Genomic DNA, 22933 nt, shown 5'->3' with positions numbered 1-22933 from the left:
GATGGAGAACTGACCATCTCGCATGTGTGAATTTCATGGAGGTCACGATCTGTTATTTTAGTGTGCAAATGGCGAGCTGTTTGCACACGTGACATATGGCGGTGGGAGGCTCTATCCACGAAAAAGGGCAGTAAGGTAAATATTTACCCCCAATTAAGATTGAAACTTATATTTATAGCAAATAGAAATATTTAACATCATAACGTAAAACCGTTGGAGATGAAATGGGAGATTTTTGGTGTGTTCTATGTGGTTGCACTCATTCAATCGTGCAGCAATGTTAATTTGTGTTTAATTGTAGCCAAGGACATGCTTTCTCGTACATATGTCTCCTGGGCGTAGCAATCCCACGGCACGTTTCATTTCTAGTCACCCACTCTCCTGAACTGCTGACTAAATTGCCCTCAAAAAGTGGAGATATGATACTTCTTGACACCTCTGAACCGGACTTGACACCTCTGAACCGAAAGGATCTTGAATATCAGCAGGATAAAGTTTGTGGGAAGAGATAAAAGAAGAACAGCTGTGTTTGTAATTTAGAAAATAAAATATTTCTTGGTTGCCACAATTTGTGTATATCTTTCATTTTTTTCTTGGCAAACAATTGTTATGAACACATGAATATTCAAATAGGCTGCTGAGGTCTAATACATGTAATTGATATAAAAATGCAGTAGAGCCTATGTACATGTACATGATGTATTACAGAATTTAAATTTGTACCTGTAACGTTACGTTGCCACTGCCAACTTCCATTAGCACTGAGTACTGTATATTCACATAGATATTTTATAGAGTAAACATTATCTGGGGAAAAAATCTTAAACCTGCTCTCCAGTTTTACACCCTGCACTGAAGGGTTTAATTAGCTCTGCTACCATTAACATCCGTAGACCAAACCTAAACTGGGATGCAGTTGGGTCATCACGAAATCCATGCTTCTGCTTTACTGTTGAAAAAGATTTTCAACTATATCGTGGTTGAATCTACCTGTTAGAAGAAATTTCACACTATCGTATGTTTTCATGTCATTCCAAAGCTGGATAAGGGAAGAAATACTCAAAATTCATACCTTTGATACACAGAACATTTTTAAATCCAACAATTTCCAAACTTTTAAGCCATGGTATAGTAGTACTTGTACTTAAAAATGATGAATGGTTTGTTCCTCCTGACATAGGTCTCTTCAAACCTTTTTCTCGTTCCAGGTCCTGCTGTTAAATGCATCAAACAAGTTATCAATTTTCTCGAACTTTGCAGTGTAGGCAGCTTAAGCTTGGAGCTTCCTGAGAGAAGTGACTTTAGACCTGTGCCGCTTTATTCACTCTCATTTTTTAGAAGCTTTTCGAGTCAAAATGACCTTGTGAGAGTTTAGCTGCCATTCAAACGGGCATTTGTGAATCACACTCATAAAATGATCGTATATAGGACCATTTTACATTTCTAGTGGCCCCTTCTGAATCCTTATATCTAAAAAGGTACATGTAGTTACTTAATTTGATCTTGTATTCTTAAGGAGATGAGGCTGATCAAACATGTAAAAGACCTTTTCTTTACCAAGCAGGAAATACCTTTTTTCCTCTGAAATTTGCAAGTGTATTGTACAGTTTCACATTACTGCATCCGTGGTCACATACAATCAACTTTGGAATCAACCCAATGCCTTTGAGCTTCTGCAGACGTTCCTTGAGGAGATATGATAGTTTGTCTGCAGGTGCTGCTTCCAGCAAGAGAACACACCTCTCACTATGAAAACAAGACCATAGTTAGCAACTTGTGTTGTCCTCCCAAGGCTTCCAAAATCCTCAAACCCCTCAACCCTGTCAGAGGAAATATCATATGATAATCCAGTACGCAAACTCATTTCATCAAGTGTTACAACACAAAAACTGTCATGGTGTTTCGTTGCAGTGACTTTGTGTTCCATAACATTCAAAACTCTATCACAAAATCCAGGTTAAATTTCAACATTTTGGAACCATTTTCGCAGTGATGAAACAGGGCAGGTTAAAAATAGACTGCAAAAATTTAAGCTCTTGGGCCTTGATGGTAAAGAGACAAGGCAATTACTTTGTCTGTATCACACCATCTCCTACCTCTAACTTTTACATGCCTTGATGAGTTGCGTATTTGTCGATTTGAGAAGCAAAGAAAGACGAAGCTGGCTCATCCATGTACCGGCAAGTAGCACCTTTGATGAGGTTGCTCATAATCTCAGCTGGAGTGGTAATATGTGAGAGGAAGCCATTGCACTTTCTCTCTCAGTCAAGATGTCTTGACAGGTTCCTTGTAGAGCTTTCTTGGTTTTCCTATGTTGAATGCCATCTTCAGTTAAGGGACTATCTACTATATGTAGCTTTGCATACATGTATATGATCGTGTGCTACAGAAATTAACTGCACAGCTCAATATTGATATGCAACTTTTTTAGTCAAAGAATACATATAGATAAACCAAGCATCCATTGGCTGAACACCCATGTTGCATGTTAACTTTAAATCACAACTTCAGCATTCAGCCAATGGGCACGTGTAATGTGTAATGCGTGCGTGTGATGACAAAGTCACTGATGAACTGGATATAAAAACTTGAAAGTACAGACAAAGATTGATAGGTAATTTTAATTGTATATATTATGTTATGTATATCTGTATGTACATTTTTTCTTTTGGCCAGTTTTAGTGGACTTTCTTATGTCCCATCTGGCTCAAGCTTCCTTTTGCATCCTCATTTTTGTCGCTGAGGTGTCACAAGTTTTGGTGGGTTTGGGACCTTAAACAATGTGGGCACTGCATTCCATTTCAGCTTGTTTTGGTGATGATTGGTAAACTGACTGGGTTCAAAATAATTGGAACACAGGCGGTAGTTTGTGTAGAGACACCATTGGGTTCTCTTCAGATGATCCTTTTTGCAGGTGTTTTGAACCCAGAGTTGGTATCTATAATGAAATGGAAACATCAAATGAAATGTAAGCACATGGTAAAATATGGGTTTTTACCTTTAGGGCAACAAGACTGAATTTTGGAAAAAATTTGAATTTTTACAAACTGTATAGTTTGGCTGTTTGAATTTGGGACATATTGTTTGTTTTACAAACTGTACGGTTTCTGAACTTTTGTTATTTTAACTGTCCGTACTGACTGTGCAATAAAGAAACTTGATAAAACTCCTAAAAGATGTGGTGTAGTTTTCATCCAAAGTGTTAGTAAATATGTGCAGCGTAGGCCTGTTAAGTAGAATGTGAATGTCACGGGTCAGGACAGGGTAGTGCAGTTTTGCGCTTCGTTGTGGTGACCCGTGACATTCTGGCGTCATAGACAGGATTATTATCTGTCCAAACTACGGTTTTCCTCCCCAAAAGGTACTCTTTGAACTTCTCAGACACCGCCCACTTAAGGGCGAGCAGCTCCAGTTTGAAACTAGAAAAGTCACTATAGTTACGCTCTGCCCCTCGCAACCCCCTACTGGCATATGCCACCGGGTGAAGGTTGCCCCTCTCATCGTACTGAGAGAGACAGGCCCCAAGGCCTTTCATGGATGCGTCTATCTCGAGAACAAAATCCCTATCAAAACGAGGGAATGCAAGCACCGGGGCCTCACAAAGAGCACACTTAAGGGTCTCAAAGGCTTTATTGGCCTCTGCTGACCATTCAAATGGTCCAGCATACTTCCCTGCTTGTTCCTGTGACTTAACACTCAGTTTGTGCAGAGGTGCAGCGATGAACGAAAACCCTCTCACGTATCGCCTATAATAAGAGGCGAGGCCTAAAAAGAACCTCAGCTGACTGGAACTGGAGGGGATTGGCCAATCTCTAACTCTAGCAACCTTCTCTGGGTCGACTGCAATGCCCTTATCACTCACCACATGCCCCAAGTGTGAGATCGATGTCTGGAAGAGCTTGCACTTTGATCCCTTTAACTTCAGACCGCTTTCCTTTATGCGCGAGAACACCCTGTCAAGCCTGACTAGGTGTTCCTCAAAGGTCTCAGAGAATACGAGGACGTCATCCAAATACAGGATGACTTCGGATAAGTTAAGGTCTCCGAAAATTAGCTCCATCACCCGTTGGAAGGTGCTGGGGCTATTTGTCAGGCCTTGATGCAAGCGAAGAAATTCATACAGGCCCCAGGGGACCCGGAAAGCTGTCTTTGGAATGGAGCTGGGATGCAAGGACACCTGAAAATTTCCATGCGTCAAGTCTAGTGATGAGAAATACCGGGACCCACCAAGGGCCTCAAGGGTTTCCTCTATTCTTGGTAGAGGGAAAGTATCCTTGTGTGTTTTTGCATTGAGGCATCTGTAGTCTATACAGAGCCGTAACTGTCCGTTCTTTTTCTTGACTAAGACCACTGGGCTTGCATAGGAACTAGTCGACCTCCGAATGATATTTCTATCTAACAAGTCTTGCAACATTTGCTTAACCTCGGTAATTTGGCAAGGCACCACCCTCCTGTAGGGGAGGTTCACAGGCCTATCATCGGTGAGCTTAATTTCGTGGGGGATAAGGTTACAATACCCCAAATCGAATGGACTCGACGAAAAGGCATCATTATGTCTCTGGATTAGCCTAGCTGCCTCAACGGCTTCACTGTCGCTAAGGTTTTTCAAACTTAAACCAGGGGGCAAGAGAAATTCTTCCCCATCGGGAAATACAAATGGCTCCCTAGGTTTATCCAAAGTCTCTCCCTGAGGGACTTCCTCAGACTTCTGTTTAGGAGATTCAACACTAACCTCAGCAAAGTCAGTATCAATAGAGACAGTACTCTGCACAGAGACAGTAATCTCATCGCTACCAAGATTCAGTACAATCTTTTCAGTCGACCTCACCAAGGTAGCGGTGGCTACCTTGACATTACGGGGTATCAACACTGGTTCAAAGCCAGTGTTGATGATAACCAACATGATTGAGGTACTGTCAGCATGATGTACACCTTCAAGTACGTAACAAGACCAGCATGGTTCATCATTACATGTATCCATTACAGGATCATCCTTATGACATGGGCAAAGAGGGCAAGCATGTAACAACAAGGCACCCCTGTCTGGACTCACATGTGCTGCATCCCTAACTACATCACAACTAAAAATCTTAGCTGACTCTGGGGGGATGGATGCACTCTCTTGTATCCTCACATCATAAGTACGGTGATCCTTATCAGCATCATTGTCATAACCTACACAACAGTTCTCAACTGATCGAACCCATCTCAATGCCAGATCCCAATCTGACCCTGGTTGTACATTGGCTATACACCCTTGGTGGTGAGCAATCATCCGTAACACATTACAACCCAGCAATATTGGGTACTTTTCCCTACGTGGATTGGGGTCTCCAGTGGATGCACAGTTAGTAACAAGGAAACTTGCAGATAGCTCCTGTCCAAATATCCTGATCTGTGTTCTTAAATAGCCATTGACAGGTATTTCCAGGTCATTTGCTCCTCTCAGATTTATAAATGTCCCTACATTGCCTAACTTCCCTACAACCTGCTCTAAGTGTTGATGATAAAATTTGAAAGACAGGAGCGAAGTCTCTGCCCCAGTATCAAGGATGCAATCTACCGTTTTACCCCTGATGCATATTTTAGCAGTAGGACTTTTGGCAAGGAGCTCGCGACGAAGAGTGTGTACATCCACCCTATCACCCCCGGTTTGCTCATATGTGGGTATCAGAAGTGGGCACCTCGCTGCCCTCTGCCACAGCGCCCTCTATGATAGAGGGGGAGCATTTCCCGAACTTGACTGCAATGCTGGCTGCGGATTTGAATTTGGTTTTCCTGTCTCAGAACTACCACTGTGACTAATATTTCGGGCCTCATCGTTTTGGCGTTTGTAGCAAGTCATGGCCACGTTTCTTACAGTAAGTGCATCGTGGTACTGGCCTACTAGATTGCTTTGGCTCCTTTGTGTGTACAGCGAGCCTGTTTACTGCTGCACTTAAGTCAGCGATTGCCTTACTTGTTTGCCCTTGGTTTGAAAGCACACCTTCCATGACCTTAAGGAGTTGAGCCTGACCATTCACTAAAGTGTTTAAGGCTTTCTGGGTTGCACCCCCTGCAACTACCTTATCAACCACCATTGGTTCAATGTCACGGCAAGGACTCCCACCAACATCATCCAAATCCTGGAAAAGCCGGACAGCCAAATCGCGAAATTCGAAAAATGAAACTGCAGGGTTATCCATCTCTAACCGACGCAGCTCACGACGCAAATCTGGCCTTGCAGCACCCTTTACAAATTGCTCCCTAAGAGCCTTCTCGCGGAGATGCACATGAGCTTCAGCCTCCTGAGGATCAGCAGCTGCTGCCTCGACACGGTTATAAAACATCATCAACGCACGCCCAAAGTCAGACAACGATTCACCCTCCAACTGGGTGCGCGCATAAAATGCAGAGGTAAGAGACTGCACCGATTCCCGCGAGCCAAATCTAGTGTTCAGAACTTTGACTAGCTTTTCCCAATCTTGGCGTGTATCATCGGGACTGCAAAAAATTTCCTCCTTGACTATCCCAGCCAAGTGGTCAAGGGCAGCTGCTACTTTCTCAGCATTGTTTAGCCCCAACTGCCGACAATAAGCCTCCACCTCATACAGCCATTCCCCCAATGTAGGTTCCCCGGCCCTCCTGGGTTGACCATAAAATTTTGATAATTTAGCTGTTGGCACCCGTTGGTATTTTAAACCCTAAAGGGCACCAGCCAGTGTTTCTGCTAAGGCCTTCTGGGATTCTGCAATGATTTCTCCTACATTTGGATTTGCCATATCTGGGTTTGCCATGTCTGGGGCAGGGGACCAGTCGAGCAACAAGGAAAAATATGAAATTATTAAACTAGTCTTGCCCAAGTTACACACAAGATATGATTCTCAGTAGGGCTAGAATAACCCAAACACGTATGGCTCACGGTCAAGAGAAAATCTAAACGATAACACTGCCTGTGCTACCCTATGGTTGTCTCATACAAAACTAGAAGGAAGCATATATATGTGCTCAATGCGAAGCACCGACTACAAAAATGCTCTGACAGTATATTAAATACTAAGGGTGGGGAAAACTAAGTACGATATCCCACACACAATTAGTATACTGCAATAAGGCACAAATACTAGTAAAAAAAAAAAAGCATCAGTCGGAAAAATTGCCGAAGCACCAAAAATCCTCCTGGAAGACAACACAGAGAGCAATCAGTAGGAACAACAATGCTGACAACAGGATGTGCCACGTCTGGCTTGAACATGCAGAATTCTTGCCTGCCACTGTACCTTAACTCAAGAACATCTATAACGGTGACGCAGAGTGACATGCAGCACGCAGGAGAGTGTTGTCCACGTTCACAACTAATCACCAAGAGAAACCAGCCAGCGCCCGGGGAATGTTATTTCAAAAATCAACAGGTCAGAAAAAGACTAAATTACCATGTACACGGACCAACTATAATGCTGTTATACCCCTAGAGCATCCTGTCTACGACGCCAGAATGTCACGGGTCACCACAACGAAGTGCAAAACTGCACTACCCTGTCCTGACCCGTGACATTAAGCCTGCGGCTGGGCCTTTTACATGCATTCACGAGTCAAAGAGGTTAATTACAAATATTAACGTCATAATTTGGGGGCTCAGCCTAGCTTAAGTTATGTCTGGATTTTTGGCGCAATTGTTTGCCTATTTTGTGGTAAATTTCACTTTTCACTATATAAATTACTACTCGCCATTTTCTTTGTTCTTGGGAAAGTGTAAGAATGATAATTCAGAGCTTTTCTTGAACCTGCTTTTGCAGTTGATGGCTGGACACGTCGCCGACATTGTGCTTCGCGATCCAGACGTGCACAGAGGCCACCCCGATACGTACATTTTTTTGTACTTGGCGCGCAAATACTTCGGTCTAATATCACACCGGAATGGCGCCCGTGGCGATTACGCGTTTCAGCGGAGAGTTCCCCATCTTGCGCCGCTGAGCGGCGTTATAGACTAATCCGATTAGACTCCCTAATTGCGGTGGCACCGCACTCACACGCACATTCTTCAGCTTGACGTGCGGGTACATTTGGCAAGTCACGACACCCTATTGGTCGAAAAGGCATGTAACGCGCGCGTACCATTTGTCCACGAGCGTCGTGCCACCGCAGTAATGACTTCTAATTCAGGTGGTCGAATTACACTATACAATCTTTGGGGTTCACCCTTGCAAAAAGGCCAGAAATCTGTCCGCCGAGCTCATTAATAAAAGTTATACATTCAAAATATTCTATATTAGAGGGTCCTGAGAGCCATTGAACTGGGAAATTGAAGAAATATGAGACTGAAATGCCTGCCCGGTATTCAGCCTACTCCAGGCCGGTATAAGGCCTGTCTGCACATTGGCATTTCAAAGTCCCTGATGAAAGGCTTCCCCACCATGCTTCCACAGATGAATAGGGGTCTAAGCGGATTAGTGTAAACATTGTATAGAGCTGAAGGATTAAAAACCACAAGCAGGTTCCTTCTAAGATAGATTACATGTACCAGTACTTGCAAACAATAGACCCCAGGATGGAGAAGTTCGAGATCAACAACCAGTCCAGCATCCCAGGCCGGTAGCCAGGCCGGTATGAAAGAATTTTTTGCAACCGGGCGAGCTTACCGGGGGGGGCCCTTGTCAAACCGTGTCTAAATGGTCGCCGGCCCTTAACACGTCCCCCCCCCCCGCGGCATATATATAATCTCAAGAAGTGCAAACGAATGGAGTACACGCGCGTGTTGCTTCACGCGCTGGTTCACGCGCTCATGCCTTTTACACACTAATCGTGCACGTGACGTATTCACTTCGGTACTCTATTATAATGCTCGATCGAGTCTCCTATTGAGTTCTGCCGTCTTGGCCCAAGACTAGATACGGTGCAGCCGCCGCCGCAACGGGGTATACCAGGCACAAAATGGACAGAGGGGTCCCCCCATAAGTCCAATCCCTATACACACTCCAGCCTATTGTCACTTAAGACACCCCCCCCCCAGATGTCTGAAAAGAATTCCTGAGATACCATTATAACAATGACCAACACAAAGGCGGGGGGGTTCTCTCTGTCCCATAGTTTGCTTCATATGCAAGCACAAGCCCCACTCTGGTTGGCCATCAAAATAAAACATTTACAAGCTAATTCCGTGCATCTGCTCGCCAACTTACACGTGGCTACATTCAACTAATTGTCCGTAAAAGAGTTCGTCATTTCCAACGATTCACATAATAGGAACTTTATTAATCAGCAAATAGTAGATTCAACTTCTCAACTTCTTCTTCGTAGAACCCGAGTCATGCTCCAGTCCATGTAAAAGCCCAGGCTTTCAAGAGTCTGGTTCGATCCCACCTTGAGTATTGTAGCTCTGTATGGGTTCCGCATAGGTAAAGATTGAAGCTGTCCAGTGCAGGGCAGTGCGTATGATATATCACTCAAGATTATAGTAGCCAGCCCTGTTGCGGCAGCAATGCTAAAAAAGCTCAAACTTCCCCTCCTACAGCAGAGACGACGGTACAGCAGCTTAGTCATGTTGCACAAAATCATTCATCACAGTGTTGACCTGTGAATGAAAACTGGGAGCTGCAAGACAAATCGACTTGTCATTCCTCAGTCTGTGTCACAATCCCACCTTCATCTTGAGTAAATCTTTCCTAAGATGGCAAGAGATTGGAATAAGCTACCCAAACACAGGACTTCTATGGATAAGTTATCTAGCTTCAAAACAGCACTGCAAAACCATCTACAACAGGAATGAACACACACCCCAGTTCCGTTCTGAGTGATGCTCATTTTGAGCTTTTCAGGGTATTTATCCAGATCCAGTACCCTGTAATATAATAAAGAGGAAGTTGAAAACAGCGTTGAAGGGCGCCCCCTATCGCTTCGAAACATGACAAACAAATGCATGAAATGGCGCAGCCCACGAAGACCGGGATTTCAAACTGCAAGCGAGTTCCACGAATTCTTCCTGATATGGCCGCTGATGTCAGTGCAGATGATGAGGAATTGGAGAAAAGACACTACGAGGAAGTTGTTGCTGCCTTCAGAAACTACAGGTGAATTGGTGAAAGCTCCAATTTGACTGGTCCTGATGCGCTAGGCTTGCCCCACTAGTTGACCAGTGTGGCACGGACTCTCACTCCCTCGCTGTCCTGAGCCACTCAGCCGTATGCGCAATTTCGTGTCAGCGTACTGAAAATTTTCGGCGCACCTACTTTTCATCGTGGGCGCAATTTCTTTTGCACATAGAAATGATCCTTAGCCTCTCCGCTTTCTTAGCGCTATCTATTGAATGATTTCACTCACGTTGTTCAGGTATTTTTCAGTGAAATCATTTAATCAATGGCGCTAAGAAAGCGGAGAGGCTAAGGATCATCTCTGTGTGCAAGAGAAATTGCACCCACGATGATAAGTGGGTGCACCGAAAATTTCAGTATGCCAACACGAAATTGCGTATACGGATGAGTAGCTAAGGATAGAGTGAGAGTCAGTGCCACACAAGTGGAGCTATCCCAACTATAGCTGGGACAGTCCCAACTGTAGTGCTGCAGTTGGGCTGGCCCAACTATTGTTGACCAATTTCAGTAGAAAATTTCTCAACCTTATCAAAGTTTATGCATCTCACAATTGACACCATATATTTAAAATATGGCACTTCATCTATAAATGACATGACATTGTAAACAGTTTGACTTTTTGGCACACACTGAGCACATGCACATTGGACCTTAGCCCCAAACTGGGGGCCAGTCTACTGGACTCCCTCCATATCCTAGGCCCCATAGCTGTCCCAGACCAAACAGATTCCGACTGTGTTTGGCATCGGTAATAGCGATCAAGAGTTAGTCACTGGAGAAAACGAATGGCCCAAATCGAAACCAAAATTTCACGGACTTCTACAAATTGGAAGTCGCCCAAAGTAATACATCAGCGGATTGATGGGGGTGTGTGATTTGGCATTTCATAAACTTTGTCAACTGAAGGTATATATCATAAACCTATTTTCACATTCCAGACATGTTTGGGGTTGCCTTTAACCACTACCTGCCAGGCGACCCATTTTCAGGTACATAGGCTTTATATACAGAGCCCAGCAGCCCAGAACTGGGACAGAAGAGTTGGGCCTTGTAACAAAAGACTGTGCTCAGCACAAAATACTGAGCTGCTAGGCATTATGGACAATTTTTCGCTCTCAGTATTGGAGATAATCCAGCCTTGTTTTGAAACAGTATACCATGATTTGAGGCATTTAGAGCAAGCGGATTACCACCGGGGACAAAAGCTCTCCACCACTGCAGCAATGAGCCACATAGCACTGCTGCACGCTAATCTGGCTCCTATTAAAAAGTGGTCAGCAGTTTCGGGAACAAAGAATCTTATGTAACACTGCGCAATTTGGCTGCAGGCCTGGCTGAAATATTCAGGAGTCAATGAATTTTACCTGTTAGCTTTAGAATAGTGCCCAAAGAGTCCTTCATTTTGGTATAAACGGCCATTAAATGAAATGATGTATGTTTGAAGAATTTTGAAAATGGAAAATCTTGAAAATGACCCGGCATCTTGTCTTGCTCAAGAAAAATCCACCCGGCAGCAAGTGGTTAAATTGGTTGACAGCCACCACAACAGTCATGTCTTCAACACTAATGCAAATTATGCTTTTAAAAATAATGCATATTTTCTGATATTTTGGGGAAATTTTTTTTTTTGTCTCTTTTTTCTTAAAACACCACCTGTCATTTCAGCTAATTCAGAAAATCGTGCACCCTGCTCAGTATATTCTCCTTTGTCCAAGAGCTACATAGATGTATATGGGAAAACAGCTATCAAAGAATTGTTTTCCTAGGTTACTGCATTCAAGAGTTATGGTGGCCTCTCTTGCTGCTTTGAAAACAGATCATTTTGTTCAGGAAAGGACAAAATTTCAATATCATGCTACCTTCCATCAAGTTTGATCTTATAAAGCAACATTTTGAGAAATTTTATCATAAAGCTTATTAGATGGACAGACAGGACCAGTATAATCACTTGAACATGTTTTGCAATGAAAGTGCAAAATAAAACTGGTAAACATGTGTGATATGGTCCATATACATGTAAGTACCTGTATGGTATCAACAAACTACACATACAGAAATACCAAAAGCACAATAGGAAAAAGTTTGTCTTCGAGAATAATGGTTTTTAAGAAGTTGGGAGTTATATATTTGTTTATTTGAGATAATGTTATATCTTGTTATGCTCTAGTTAGCTGTTGTGTACGTGTGTTCAGGAATGGACACAATATTTAACAAGGTGTAGAATGATACTGTCGTTCTCCTATAGACGTAATAATGAAGTAGTCTGAAGTAATGGCCGTGGTGGCCATCAGTAGGATGATTTACTAATTGTGTGATGGTAAAACCACAACTTTAAAAGTGACGCAATTACTGATGTTGGCCTATGGTAGCCCCTACAAAGAAATGCTTATGCATGAATACTTAAACTGTTCAGGAATAAATTACATGTATAAATTGCGCGTTATCTTTTTAAAGAATATCAACCTCAGCAAGTTCACTTCTGCCATAAACTTTCATAGCTTTTTCCCTTTTCTTTCTCTTCTTTGCTCTGTATTCCTCATACATCACTGGGTTTTTTCCTTCCGTTTCACGGTCCAAGTCTGATTTCTTCTATAGTCTGTAGATCTTGTAAGTCTATGCCAAGCTACCAGTCAATGACCCTCCCCCCCCCATTTTTTTTTCCGACTTTCTGCAAATCATGGGATGTCATGTTCAGGAAAGGACACATTTATATCTTATTTACATGTACTTGTAATCACTGCAGTACAATATTTTTATATTTAGTTTACTAGAATGTTTAGTGTTGTGTTGACAGATAATGAGTTACATTTCATTTCTTTTCATTCTGGAAGAAATACTATGTTCAGGAGAGGACAGTTTGAAAAAACATTTAACTAACAAACCAATGTCTCACTCAAAACAGTGTAAAAAACAGTCAGCCCATTCCAATGAAATTTGGTATACATTTTCTTGGAACACATCTCCATGTCCACGTGAGACCAGGCAGTTGTACTACCATTTGATTTTGTTTCACATCAATTACAGTTTCTAGAAAATTTGAATGAGACTCCAAATATTGTGTTTTAGCACCTGTTTTACTTCACATCTTGAGAACCATAATGTGTAAGGCCTTGAATTTTTTTTGGAGATTGCAACAATGTAAAAGCATTAAGTTCCAGCAAACTTTTCTTCGAAAAAAAAGCATCAATATCCAATTTTTCATTTTGCAACCTTTCCCGTGAAACTGCCCATATGACCATGATGACTTATACCCCCAGAACTGAGGGTTCCGAAATCCACACTGTGCCCACGAACCCCACAGAAAACAAGGTTTTTTTTGCCATAGGCCCTACATGACGTTTAACAGGGCATGAACAGGGATCTTATTCTCGTTGTGTACCCATAGAAATGCCATTCCATTCCTCATAAAGACTTGAGTTCTATGTCATATACTGTGCCCTGTTGATAGTGATTTCTTTCAAAAAAGTTTATCGGGATGTTCGGGGCATAATCAGCCATCTGCTGGATTTTATGAGCTAAAATTGCACTAGTCTGTTCACAACTTACGGTTACAAGGTAAATCATCCCCTAGGATGCTAATTGCAGAGAATTCACCTTTTCCTAGTTTTGAGGAAACAATTTGGCCTTCAGATGGCGTTTTCCCCACTCCAGACAAATGTTGGCCAGACTTGCACATTATTGATGGTTTTGTGTCATGTCACAGAGAGCAAGCTGTGCTACAAGTTTCATGATAGGCCACAAGCAGTATTTGACTGGACAGGGAATTGCCAAGGGCAGTTATGTGTGTTAGCTGCGACACAAAACAGCCATATTTTCCACGACTACTTGGATCAACAGGTACTCTCACTGATCTGAACGAATTGCCCTGAAGTCTGAGTGAAAACTAGACAGGCTCTCCGATACAGGCTACCATCAATAAACCATACAAAGGAGTCTGTGTAATGTGCAAGTCTGGCCAAAATTTGTCATTTTCATCCTAGTGGGGAAAATGACAGTTGAAGGCAACATTCATTTTTAAGACCTGTTCATTTTTCATCCCATTTAAAAAGACTCTTACAATCCCATCTTAACACCAAGGGGACCGTTCACTTCTGGGTGACACGTTTTCACTGCCTCTCATTAATATGATAATTTTGCTGCTCTGTTTGTACGTGCGTTGTGTCGTAGTGGAAAGAAGCTAAAAATGTGCTAGGTCATGTTCCCAATGTACATGTACAAGAGTGCATGTACATGTATCCGCTGAATCCAGCCCCTGAAGCAAATTACTGGTGATGAAAATTCCACTTCTCTCAATCACATTTCCCATTAGAGCAATCTTTAGGTATTTATAGCTCTTGAAAACTCCATAACCATGATAACAGGTTTTTAGACCATGAGACTGAGTTTGTACTCACCAACACTGACCAATCTCTTGTTCTCTACCGGAGGACCATGCTCCATACTGTACACTTTGAGTGCATCATAGTATGCACACAGCCAGCCATTGGCCAAGCTAGCTCTGCATGTCAGTTCGACCATTTTCGGAGGCGGGGTGGCATCTTGTTTTACCTGTCACAGCTACAGAGCACAGTGCATGTTGTGCGTCCTGATGGTATCAGTCCAGTTACACAGCTAGGATGGTCATGCATTGTGATGAATCCCATAGTTCTAGGCTAACTCGTTTTCATGTGACCGGTCTTCGAAATATGATGCTTTTTGGGAAGCTTTGGAGTGCATTTTCATGTTGTTTACACTGATTATGTTATGCACCGTGATGCTCATTAAGTTAGTGTGACCTAGAAAATGTGAATTTATGTTGGTAAGATGGTGCATGTAGGTTTAGGCAACAACAATGTTGAAATACATACTTGTACAAGTGTGCCTAAAAACATGCATCTTCATTCACCAGGCATGCCAGGTGGATAGGCCTGCCAATCAGTCATGCTTCAAAATTTATTTTGTTATATCAAGGTAGAGTTTTGGTTTCTTTGTTATTCTAGACCATATTCTTATAGTTAAATCGAGCATCAAAATAATTTTGAAGCTTATAGTTTTTGTTGAAAAATATTCTTTTGGTTATACAGAGTATTCATGCACATGAGACTAAACCAGAAATTGAAGGACTTTGATGTCTTGCCACACCACCACCAGGCTTTGTTGCCGCGCTTTCGGGATCATTTGGGTGATATTCGGCATTGTGTAGACCACAACTACGAGATCATCAAGCTCATCATTGAAAACACTGACTTCATGTTTGTAAACAGAGATGAGTATAGTGTGAGCAGACCCCACAGTTTCCTTATTGCTTATGAAAAATGGCCTTTTTTTGTCAAATTCAGTTGCATGTTATTCAGCTGCAGCACACTGATCCTTAAAAACAATTCTGTGTTTTTGACCTTCCCCGAATCCCTAATCCTCAAAATTTCTTCCATAAATGTGTAGGATTGAGGCTGTATGGAGAAAATTGTGACTGTTTGTGAAGGATGCATTAATTTAAGTCAAGGTCTTGGACCACACCTTGTGTTGTCTTTGCTTATCCATGCATAAATTCAAGTCCAAATTACCCCCCCCCCAGTGGAAATCGTCTGCACTTTTTGTTTATGCTGCCTCAACAAATTGACAGGAGTTGCTGGAGGATTTTAAAGATTGAAGAAGTGGTCAACCTCCAAGAAACACATTCAAGAATGAATTGAGAATTGTTTGAGGATTGAGGCTGTGTCTGTCTGATATTTAGATGGAGGACTTTTGAGGATTTTTTTGGAGTGAGGCAACCACATTAAGCAAAAGGTCTGGGGAGTTCAGATTAATGTCATATTTTCACAATTAGTCTGATATCATCCCTTTCTTGTTGAAAATCCCATCAAAGCAAATATTGCGCAAATTTCAGCAGCAGGGCTCGTGAAATTTAAAAAAATGTAGTTGCCCTTCAGGCAGGGGAGTCTAAAATCTGGTTGCCTGAACGTCATTTTCAGTTGCCCAACAAGGAATTTTTAGCCACACATGGTCTCCAAGCTTTCAGTAATTACAGTCATTTTCCTAGTTCCCGATCGTTTGAAATGAATAGGCCTAGGCCTACCCACCTTTTTGCTATTGCTCTGCAGCATTACACACTAAGATGACTCCTTTTTGAAAGGTAACATAAAAGTCCTGCAGTACAAATTTCACTCCCAGAAAATTTCAAGAAAAGGAATTGTGGCTGAATTTCCAATTCGCACTTCGACATTTGTTGACGGTATGTCAAAAAACACGGGAGTACAAAAAAATCAACACCAGAAAAAATTACAGGTCGGTGGGTCACTCACTACGCAAGATTCCATGAACGTTTTTCCTAGTTTCGGATCGTGCATGCAAGTAGGCCTACATGTACGAACGTCATTAACTCAACTACACATGCGTAACAGATTTGGACGAGACGTAATGGGTTTGTCAACTTTGCGGCGTGGGGGGATTTGTGGTCGACGGCTCACTGAGCAGCAAAGTCAAGTCAAAGTTTATGCAGGCTATCCATGTTGATGCTCTGAAATTAACTAATCTCCTTTAAAATAAGACTTGCTTTCATTGAAAATATGCTTGTTACAATCATGACAATGGTCTTGGCAGAGAAATGGGTTTACCCTTGACTACTTTTTAAGTGTAGCAATCCAGAACTGGCTAAACCGATCCAGAACTAGGAAGTGTCGTCATCACTTTTGTCGATCTTGTAAGACAAACTAAAAGCTCAAAATTTTAAAATATACATGTACAAGGTAGACCCCTGACCCCATTTCATTGGAATTTGATGATAATTGAGCTGTAATATGACTGAATATAGTTTTAGGGATCCGGAACAAGGAAAACGACTGAATACAGATGTCGCTGCATTGTTCATGCCGGCGATTCGACTGTACGTACCACAATGCACCTACCCGAACATGTACAATCGTGCAACATCAAGGTCAGGAAGTCAATCTTTTTTGTGGTCTTTTTTGCGATCTTTTTTCGGTACATGGTGCTGAAATATCCAAAACGCCGGGAAAAAAGGTGTTGCCGAAAACAGGTGCTTGCCTGTCGGGCTGGCAGCCTGGAACATTTGGTTGCCTGACAAAATATTTTGGTTGTCCCGGGATGTCGGACTACCGATTCTGTGAGCCCTGAGCAGGTAAAAGATGGGCTGTAAATTTTTTCGTAAGAAGAGGGCTTTGCAAATCAGACTTTAAGAAGAAAAATAGGAGTTAATGCGATATGCAAATTATCGCATTGTTGTTAGGAATCAAACAAAAATCCAAACTGCAGATCTCAGAAAAAGTTATATTATTGGTAAGCCATATTTGATTACATGTGGAAGAAGCCTGGAATTTGTGTATTCTTTTCAGTTTTCGAAAAGCTTCAATTTCTTTGTAAATGTCGTTTCACTTCATTTGTGTGTGTTTTGAACAGGACAAAACCAAGCAGGACAGCAGGTCAAAAGTCAACAATGGTATTGCCAAGCTTGATATGGAGAAAGTACTGACCACAATCAAGCAGTTTGTGCGAGACTGGAGCAAAGATGGAATCAGTGAGAGACAAGCCTGTTACCAGCCAATTATTGAAGAAATCCAGAGACGTCTTCCCCTCAAGGACTGGTCAGTGGTTTTGAGCCGTCAAGCAATGCTTACACCACTTTTACCATGCCAGAGCCATTTTGTCAGGTCATGTTTCTCCACACTTCAATGGGACCTGTTCTGTATACTTTTAGCTTATGTGTGAATGCAGTACTGTTGGCAGTTTGTCCAATCTGTAGAATTATCTACTCCCTCCCCCCTTTTAGCCAATTTGGACACACCTAGATTTCTTGCAAATAAATCGGGTTTAACCACTTGCTGATGATATTTGTCAACAAAGAACTTGTCTCTAGTACAGTTTTACCTTCAGCTGAAAGGACTGACTGGAAAAAAATCAAGCTACCACAACCACAGTCTTTACAAATTTGGACTTGATGAAAGAATGCTAACTGTTCGTGGTCATTTCTTCAATATTTATGTGACATGGCTTTTTTTGAAACTCTAAGATTATGCTCTTGAGGGTAATGCTGCAGTTCCCAGCCATAGCCCATAGTTGCTTGAAGGCTTAACACCACAGAGCTGCATGTATATGTATACAAGAGTGCTATCTTATCATTCCTCACTCGGAAAAACTTTGATGCGTCCTGGGCGCAGATGTCGTGAATTTGTGTGTGTTTGTCAAACACAATGAAATTAGATGGAACGAATTCTAGACGATAGACTCTAAATGCAATATGCAAGAAAAACATACATGTATACATGTGCGCAAGTAACTCAGTGCATTTTGTACATACATAGAGATATCAGAAAAATAAAAAAAAAATCCACCATGGAAAAGTATATACATGTAGCTCTATACTAAACGCACACTCAACCTCCTGGGACTAGTTTGAACCTTTTTTGTATACATGTACAAACTCAGTTGGAATCTATCAAGCTTGGGGACAAGTACAAATGTCATTCATTACTGCGCATAGAATTTGCAAGATCGTATTTAGGCTTGTTACAACACAGGGAATCCATGCATGGTTACATGTCATCCAGTGTGAAGTGGTTAAGAGCATTTCAAAGTTAAAATCAGGAGTAATCAGAATTTCTGTTGCTTTCTTAAACTAGTACAGCCCATTTTGGTATTCATATTTTCAATTTTTACACGTAGGTTTTAATTTGTACCTTAAATTTGCCTTACCATAATTTTTTTGTGTAAGCAGCAAAGAGAGCATATCAGTTTTAGTACCTGGCGCTGGACTTGGGAGATTAGCCTTTGAGATTGCCAACCTCGGATACAGTTGTCAAGGCAATGAATTCAGCCTGTATATGCTGTTTGCATCACATTTTATACTCAATCGGTAAGCTCAAGTGCATCAGATTTAGATTTCAGGAAGATAGCTTTGTTGCATCAACTCCACTGAATACAGATCTACAATGGAATGTCGCCATAACGAGCACTGCTATACTGAACATTCGAAATACATGTACCGAACATCCCCCTCGGCTCCCAAATTTTCTGTGCACTTTTACTGAACATTACAAATTTGTTTTAAATAAAAGAAACATACTTAGAACTGATGATAAGTAACTTAGAGTTGGGGAAAATCGCACGCACAATGGAACAATGGCCAACATATGGCACGATCTGTATAATGAATGGGTATTGTACATCACATGGAATGTGGATGTGTCCATAGGCGGCCATGTAGACTAGCTGCTGAGAACTGTATGCATGGATGCTCTGCAGTATTGGCCACTCTGGTGCGGAAAATCTTGCATGATATTTGCTATAAAGCAGGCAGATTTGAGCCTTAAAAATCACCAGAACAGGAAATAGATGCGCAGACAGACACTAGCATTGTTTACTTGACTCGTACGTTGAGTGCCACTGATTCCTTTCAGAACCCCACATACTCAAAAAAGAGATGTATCCATGGTGCTACCGCAAACCTATCTAGTTTACTTGCTACACATGTACCTCCACCTTGAAAAGCTTCAAATCTCATCTGACTCAAAGAAATCTTTGATAGATATCTTGCGAGTTTCGATTGTTGTCAAAAATGCTTGCCTGACATTTCATTGCCGTCTGTAGACATGTACCGTACATGCATGTAATTGTGCCTCCAGTGCTACCGTATTTAAATGGTACCTGGGGCGTCCCATTTGTTAAAGTGCCATATTACCAACAGGAACCCGTGTAACTGTACGTACGTGTACATGAAGATGTCACATGCACTTTTTAAGCGATAATGCAAGGAAAACTTGATTACATTTTGCAATTCCACTTCCATTGAGGACTACCCCAAAGGTGAAATATGAAAGGAGATTAGCATAATGGAAAATGCAGGAGTTCAGAACGGGTGCGTATGTTTGTGATTGAATATTGCTGTACCGAATGACAGCTATACCGAACATTTTGTATGAACCCCCGCTAGTTCATTATAGCGACATTCCACTGTATTCCATACCTGCCAGTTTGTGCTTGTTTCAGATTGTTGTTTGATGTATAACGTATGTTGGCATAACAAAAGAAAGATTACTCGAGAACCAAAGACAATCACAGCACCATGGATGAGTATCTTTGACTTTGAAGGGTTTTAAGGATGGAAATAATAGTTTCTTAGAAGAGTGAGGAAAATTTACAAGACCACTTCAAAAGAAATAGACTGCTCAATCTGTATGGTCCCCTTGAAGCTACAATTGGCCTTGGCTTTGATAAGAGGAAACTAGACATTTTCTCTGGTTGTTGAGCACTTTTATCCCTAGCTTCCCTGTTTGTCAGGACCTTTTCTGAATCCTCCCAAATCGTTCATTGTGCAGGAAACGGAGGAACATTTTATATAATTTGGCTTTCAGTGTACATCAAGCTGATGTGAAGTTGAAGTGGCTAAGCCGTCCCTTCCTCAACCCCCCCCCAAACTTCCGAAGTGATTTAAAAGAAGCTTGCAGCTGATTTCATAAAACTTTATGCAATGACATAACATCATTTTATTGTGTATTTTGTGTAACAAATTAAGAGTGTTGTATGAAACTTATGTACTACGTAAGCCTGCGACTTATGTAACAAAATCATGGCGTAACTTACACAGTCATTTTAGGTGATGTAACTTGCGCTGGACAAAGTGAACATGTTTGGTTCAGCCTCATCATTGTTGAACTTTACATGGCTTATATGAGACACATATAAGTTTGTTGTGGAGGGTATTGAAGAACTTGTTTGGCTGTGAGAGAACTGCAAGATTTCTATCTGATTAGGACAAAGAAAAGACAAAAATGGTGGGTGGAGTGATTCAACAACTGTTTGATGACTGTTGTGATATTGGAATGTAACATCCATTGTAAAAGCCATTTTCTTCCTCGTCCAAGAAATTTAATACAATTAAAACGTGGCACAGCTACGCCTCTTCTGGAAATCCAGTGTAAATACATGTATGTTGTGCAGCTACGGCATAAATTTGTGGCGCAAGACTTAAGAGTGGTTCAGAGTTACGGCGCGTTTCATGAAATTGGCTGCTGGAGGTTTAGCATTAATTTAGCATTCGTAGCTCTCCACTGTCACCAGAAGTAGGTTCAGACTTCAACTTAACAGTAATAATATTCATCCCATTAGGATCACACTAAACAATCAGCTTATCTGGTTTTTACCAAAGGGCAATCTCATCTGCATTTGAGTAAACTGAATGATAATCTTTGTCTGTTTCAGCTCACCAAATGTAGACTGCTTCACTCTCTATCCGTGGATTCACCAATTCAGCAATATTAAATCCACTCTCCACCAAACCAGGCAAGTTAGCATACCAGATGTCAACCCCTCGAGTCTGCAGGAGGATGCAGACTTCTCAATGGTAGCCGGTGACTTTCTAGAAGTTTACACCACTCCGGGTAAATAGTTTTCTATTCAATTTGTTCACCACCACTCCATTGACCTTAACCACTTCCTGCCAGGGCAGTTATCAATATTGATGATGCTGGGCCAGGATTTTTATCATTTTTTTTCCTGTTTTCAAAATTATTTAGAAATTCTTAACTTTATTTACTGGACACTTACAAACACGTGAAGGACTGTCTGGTGTCCACTTTAGCCTGACAGACAAAATCTATTGATGCCCGAGTATTTCAGTGAGGCCTGCAGCCTTATAAAAAGAGCCCAGATTGTGTGGTGTTATATAACTTTCTTTTGTTCACGAACCTGGCTCAGTGTGCTGCTGACCTCTTTTCAATAGGGGCCAGATTAGCATGCAGCAGTGCTTGGTGGCTCATCACTGCGGTGTCGGAGTGCTTTTGTCCCCAGTGGTGATCTGCTTGCTGTAAATGCCCCAAACCGCGGTATACTGTTTCAAAACATGGATTATCTCCACTTTTGAGAGTGAAAAAATGTGGTAATTCCCAGCAGCCGGGTCTTTTGTTTCGAGTACGGCCTTTTGTTACATGGCCCTGTTCCCTTTGTCCGAGTTCGGAGACTGCAGCCACGCATATAAAGCATACATGTCCAGATCCGGAATCTCCGGCAGAAAGTAGTTAAGATTGAGGAGCCGGCCTTTAATCTACATCGTAGGGTGATAGAGAAGTGTTGTAATTCATTCTTTTTCAAGTCCAGACTATAAAGCATTACCAAGCCTGAAAACTTGACATAGTACAACGTACATGAGTTTGAAAATGAGTTTGTACAAAAATATACACTAGAAATGTCCAATTATTGGCAAAAGAAATTTTTTCTTTTACAAGTGTGAGTCCTCACACAAATATTTGTATATTTATTATAAAATCAAAGCTTTCCCATTGTTTACAAACACCTTGACAGTCCCAGGGAGGAGACAAGGTTTTCCCCTCAGATTTTGTGGTATAAGCAATATGTTGGTTGAAACAGCTATGAGTATGAACACTAATAGTGTTCACTGTGCTGTCAAATTCACCTCAATTTTACCTGGTGTTTCCATAGTTCAGGCCAAATTTGGAAAATTGATTTATGCAGCTGACAAAAAAGTGAAACATGGTCTTCCATAACAGTACTGTCTTTTTTAAGATACCATGAAACTGTTTTATTTTAATCAGTTTCAGTGGTATTTGATTTTGGTATTTTACAGCTCAGTGGGACTGCGTAGCAACATGTTTCTTCATAGACACAGCACACAATATCCTTGACTACATTGAGACAATCTACAAAATCCTCAAACCTGGTGGCCTCTGGATAAATCTAGGTTTGTGCTTAATTGAAGACATGTATGCATGTCGACTGCAAATGTCAAATTGAAAAGTTTTCTGTCAATGCCATGCTTACCCTTCCCCTTCTAAACCCTTCAATTTCCACCCAGTGGTTTTGTTGGATTTTGAAGGATTGAGAAAGGTAAAGCCCGGCCATTGTTACTGCACATGTGG

The 22933-nt window shown here is 41.6% G+C and overlaps 1 protein-coding gene across 4 annotated transcripts in view; it reads left to right on the top strand.

The window, feature by feature from the left end:
• Positions 1 to 18: 18 nt before the first annotated feature.
• carnmt1 (carnosine N-methyltransferase 1) overlaps positions 19 to 22933 on the top strand; it is a 27086-nt gene continuing 4171 nt past the window's right edge. For 2 of the 4 annotated variants that reach the window (XM_022250910.2, XM_087140432.1), the window contains exons 1-6: positions 9875 to 10046; positions 15131 to 15323; positions 17463 to 17647; positions 18778 to 18915; positions 21261 to 21439; positions 22642 to 22755. In XM_022250910.2, the coding sequence (XP_022106602.1) occupies positions 9892 to 10046; positions 15131 to 15323; positions 17463 to 17647; positions 18778 to 18915; positions 21261 to 21439; positions 22642 to 22755 (964 nt within the window). In that variant the 5' untranslated portion in view covers positions 9875 to 9891. Of the gene's footprint in view, positions 136 to 9874; positions 10047 to 15130; positions 15324 to 17462; positions 17648 to 18777; positions 18916 to 21260; positions 21440 to 22641; positions 22756 to 22933 lie in introns of those variants that run through there. The other 2 variants (XM_022250912.2, XM_022250911.2) reach the window with 2 other exon arrangements.

This window comes from Acanthaster planci, linkage group LG08 (assembly GCF_054643075.1).
Source record: "Acanthaster planci isolate LZ-2023a linkage group LG08, COTS_SCS, whole genome shotgun sequence".
Taxonomy (NCBI): Eukaryota; Metazoa; Echinodermata; class Asteroidea; order Valvatida; family Acanthasteridae; genus Acanthaster; species Acanthaster planci.
This window is presented reverse-complemented; position numbering and strand designations above follow the sequence as displayed.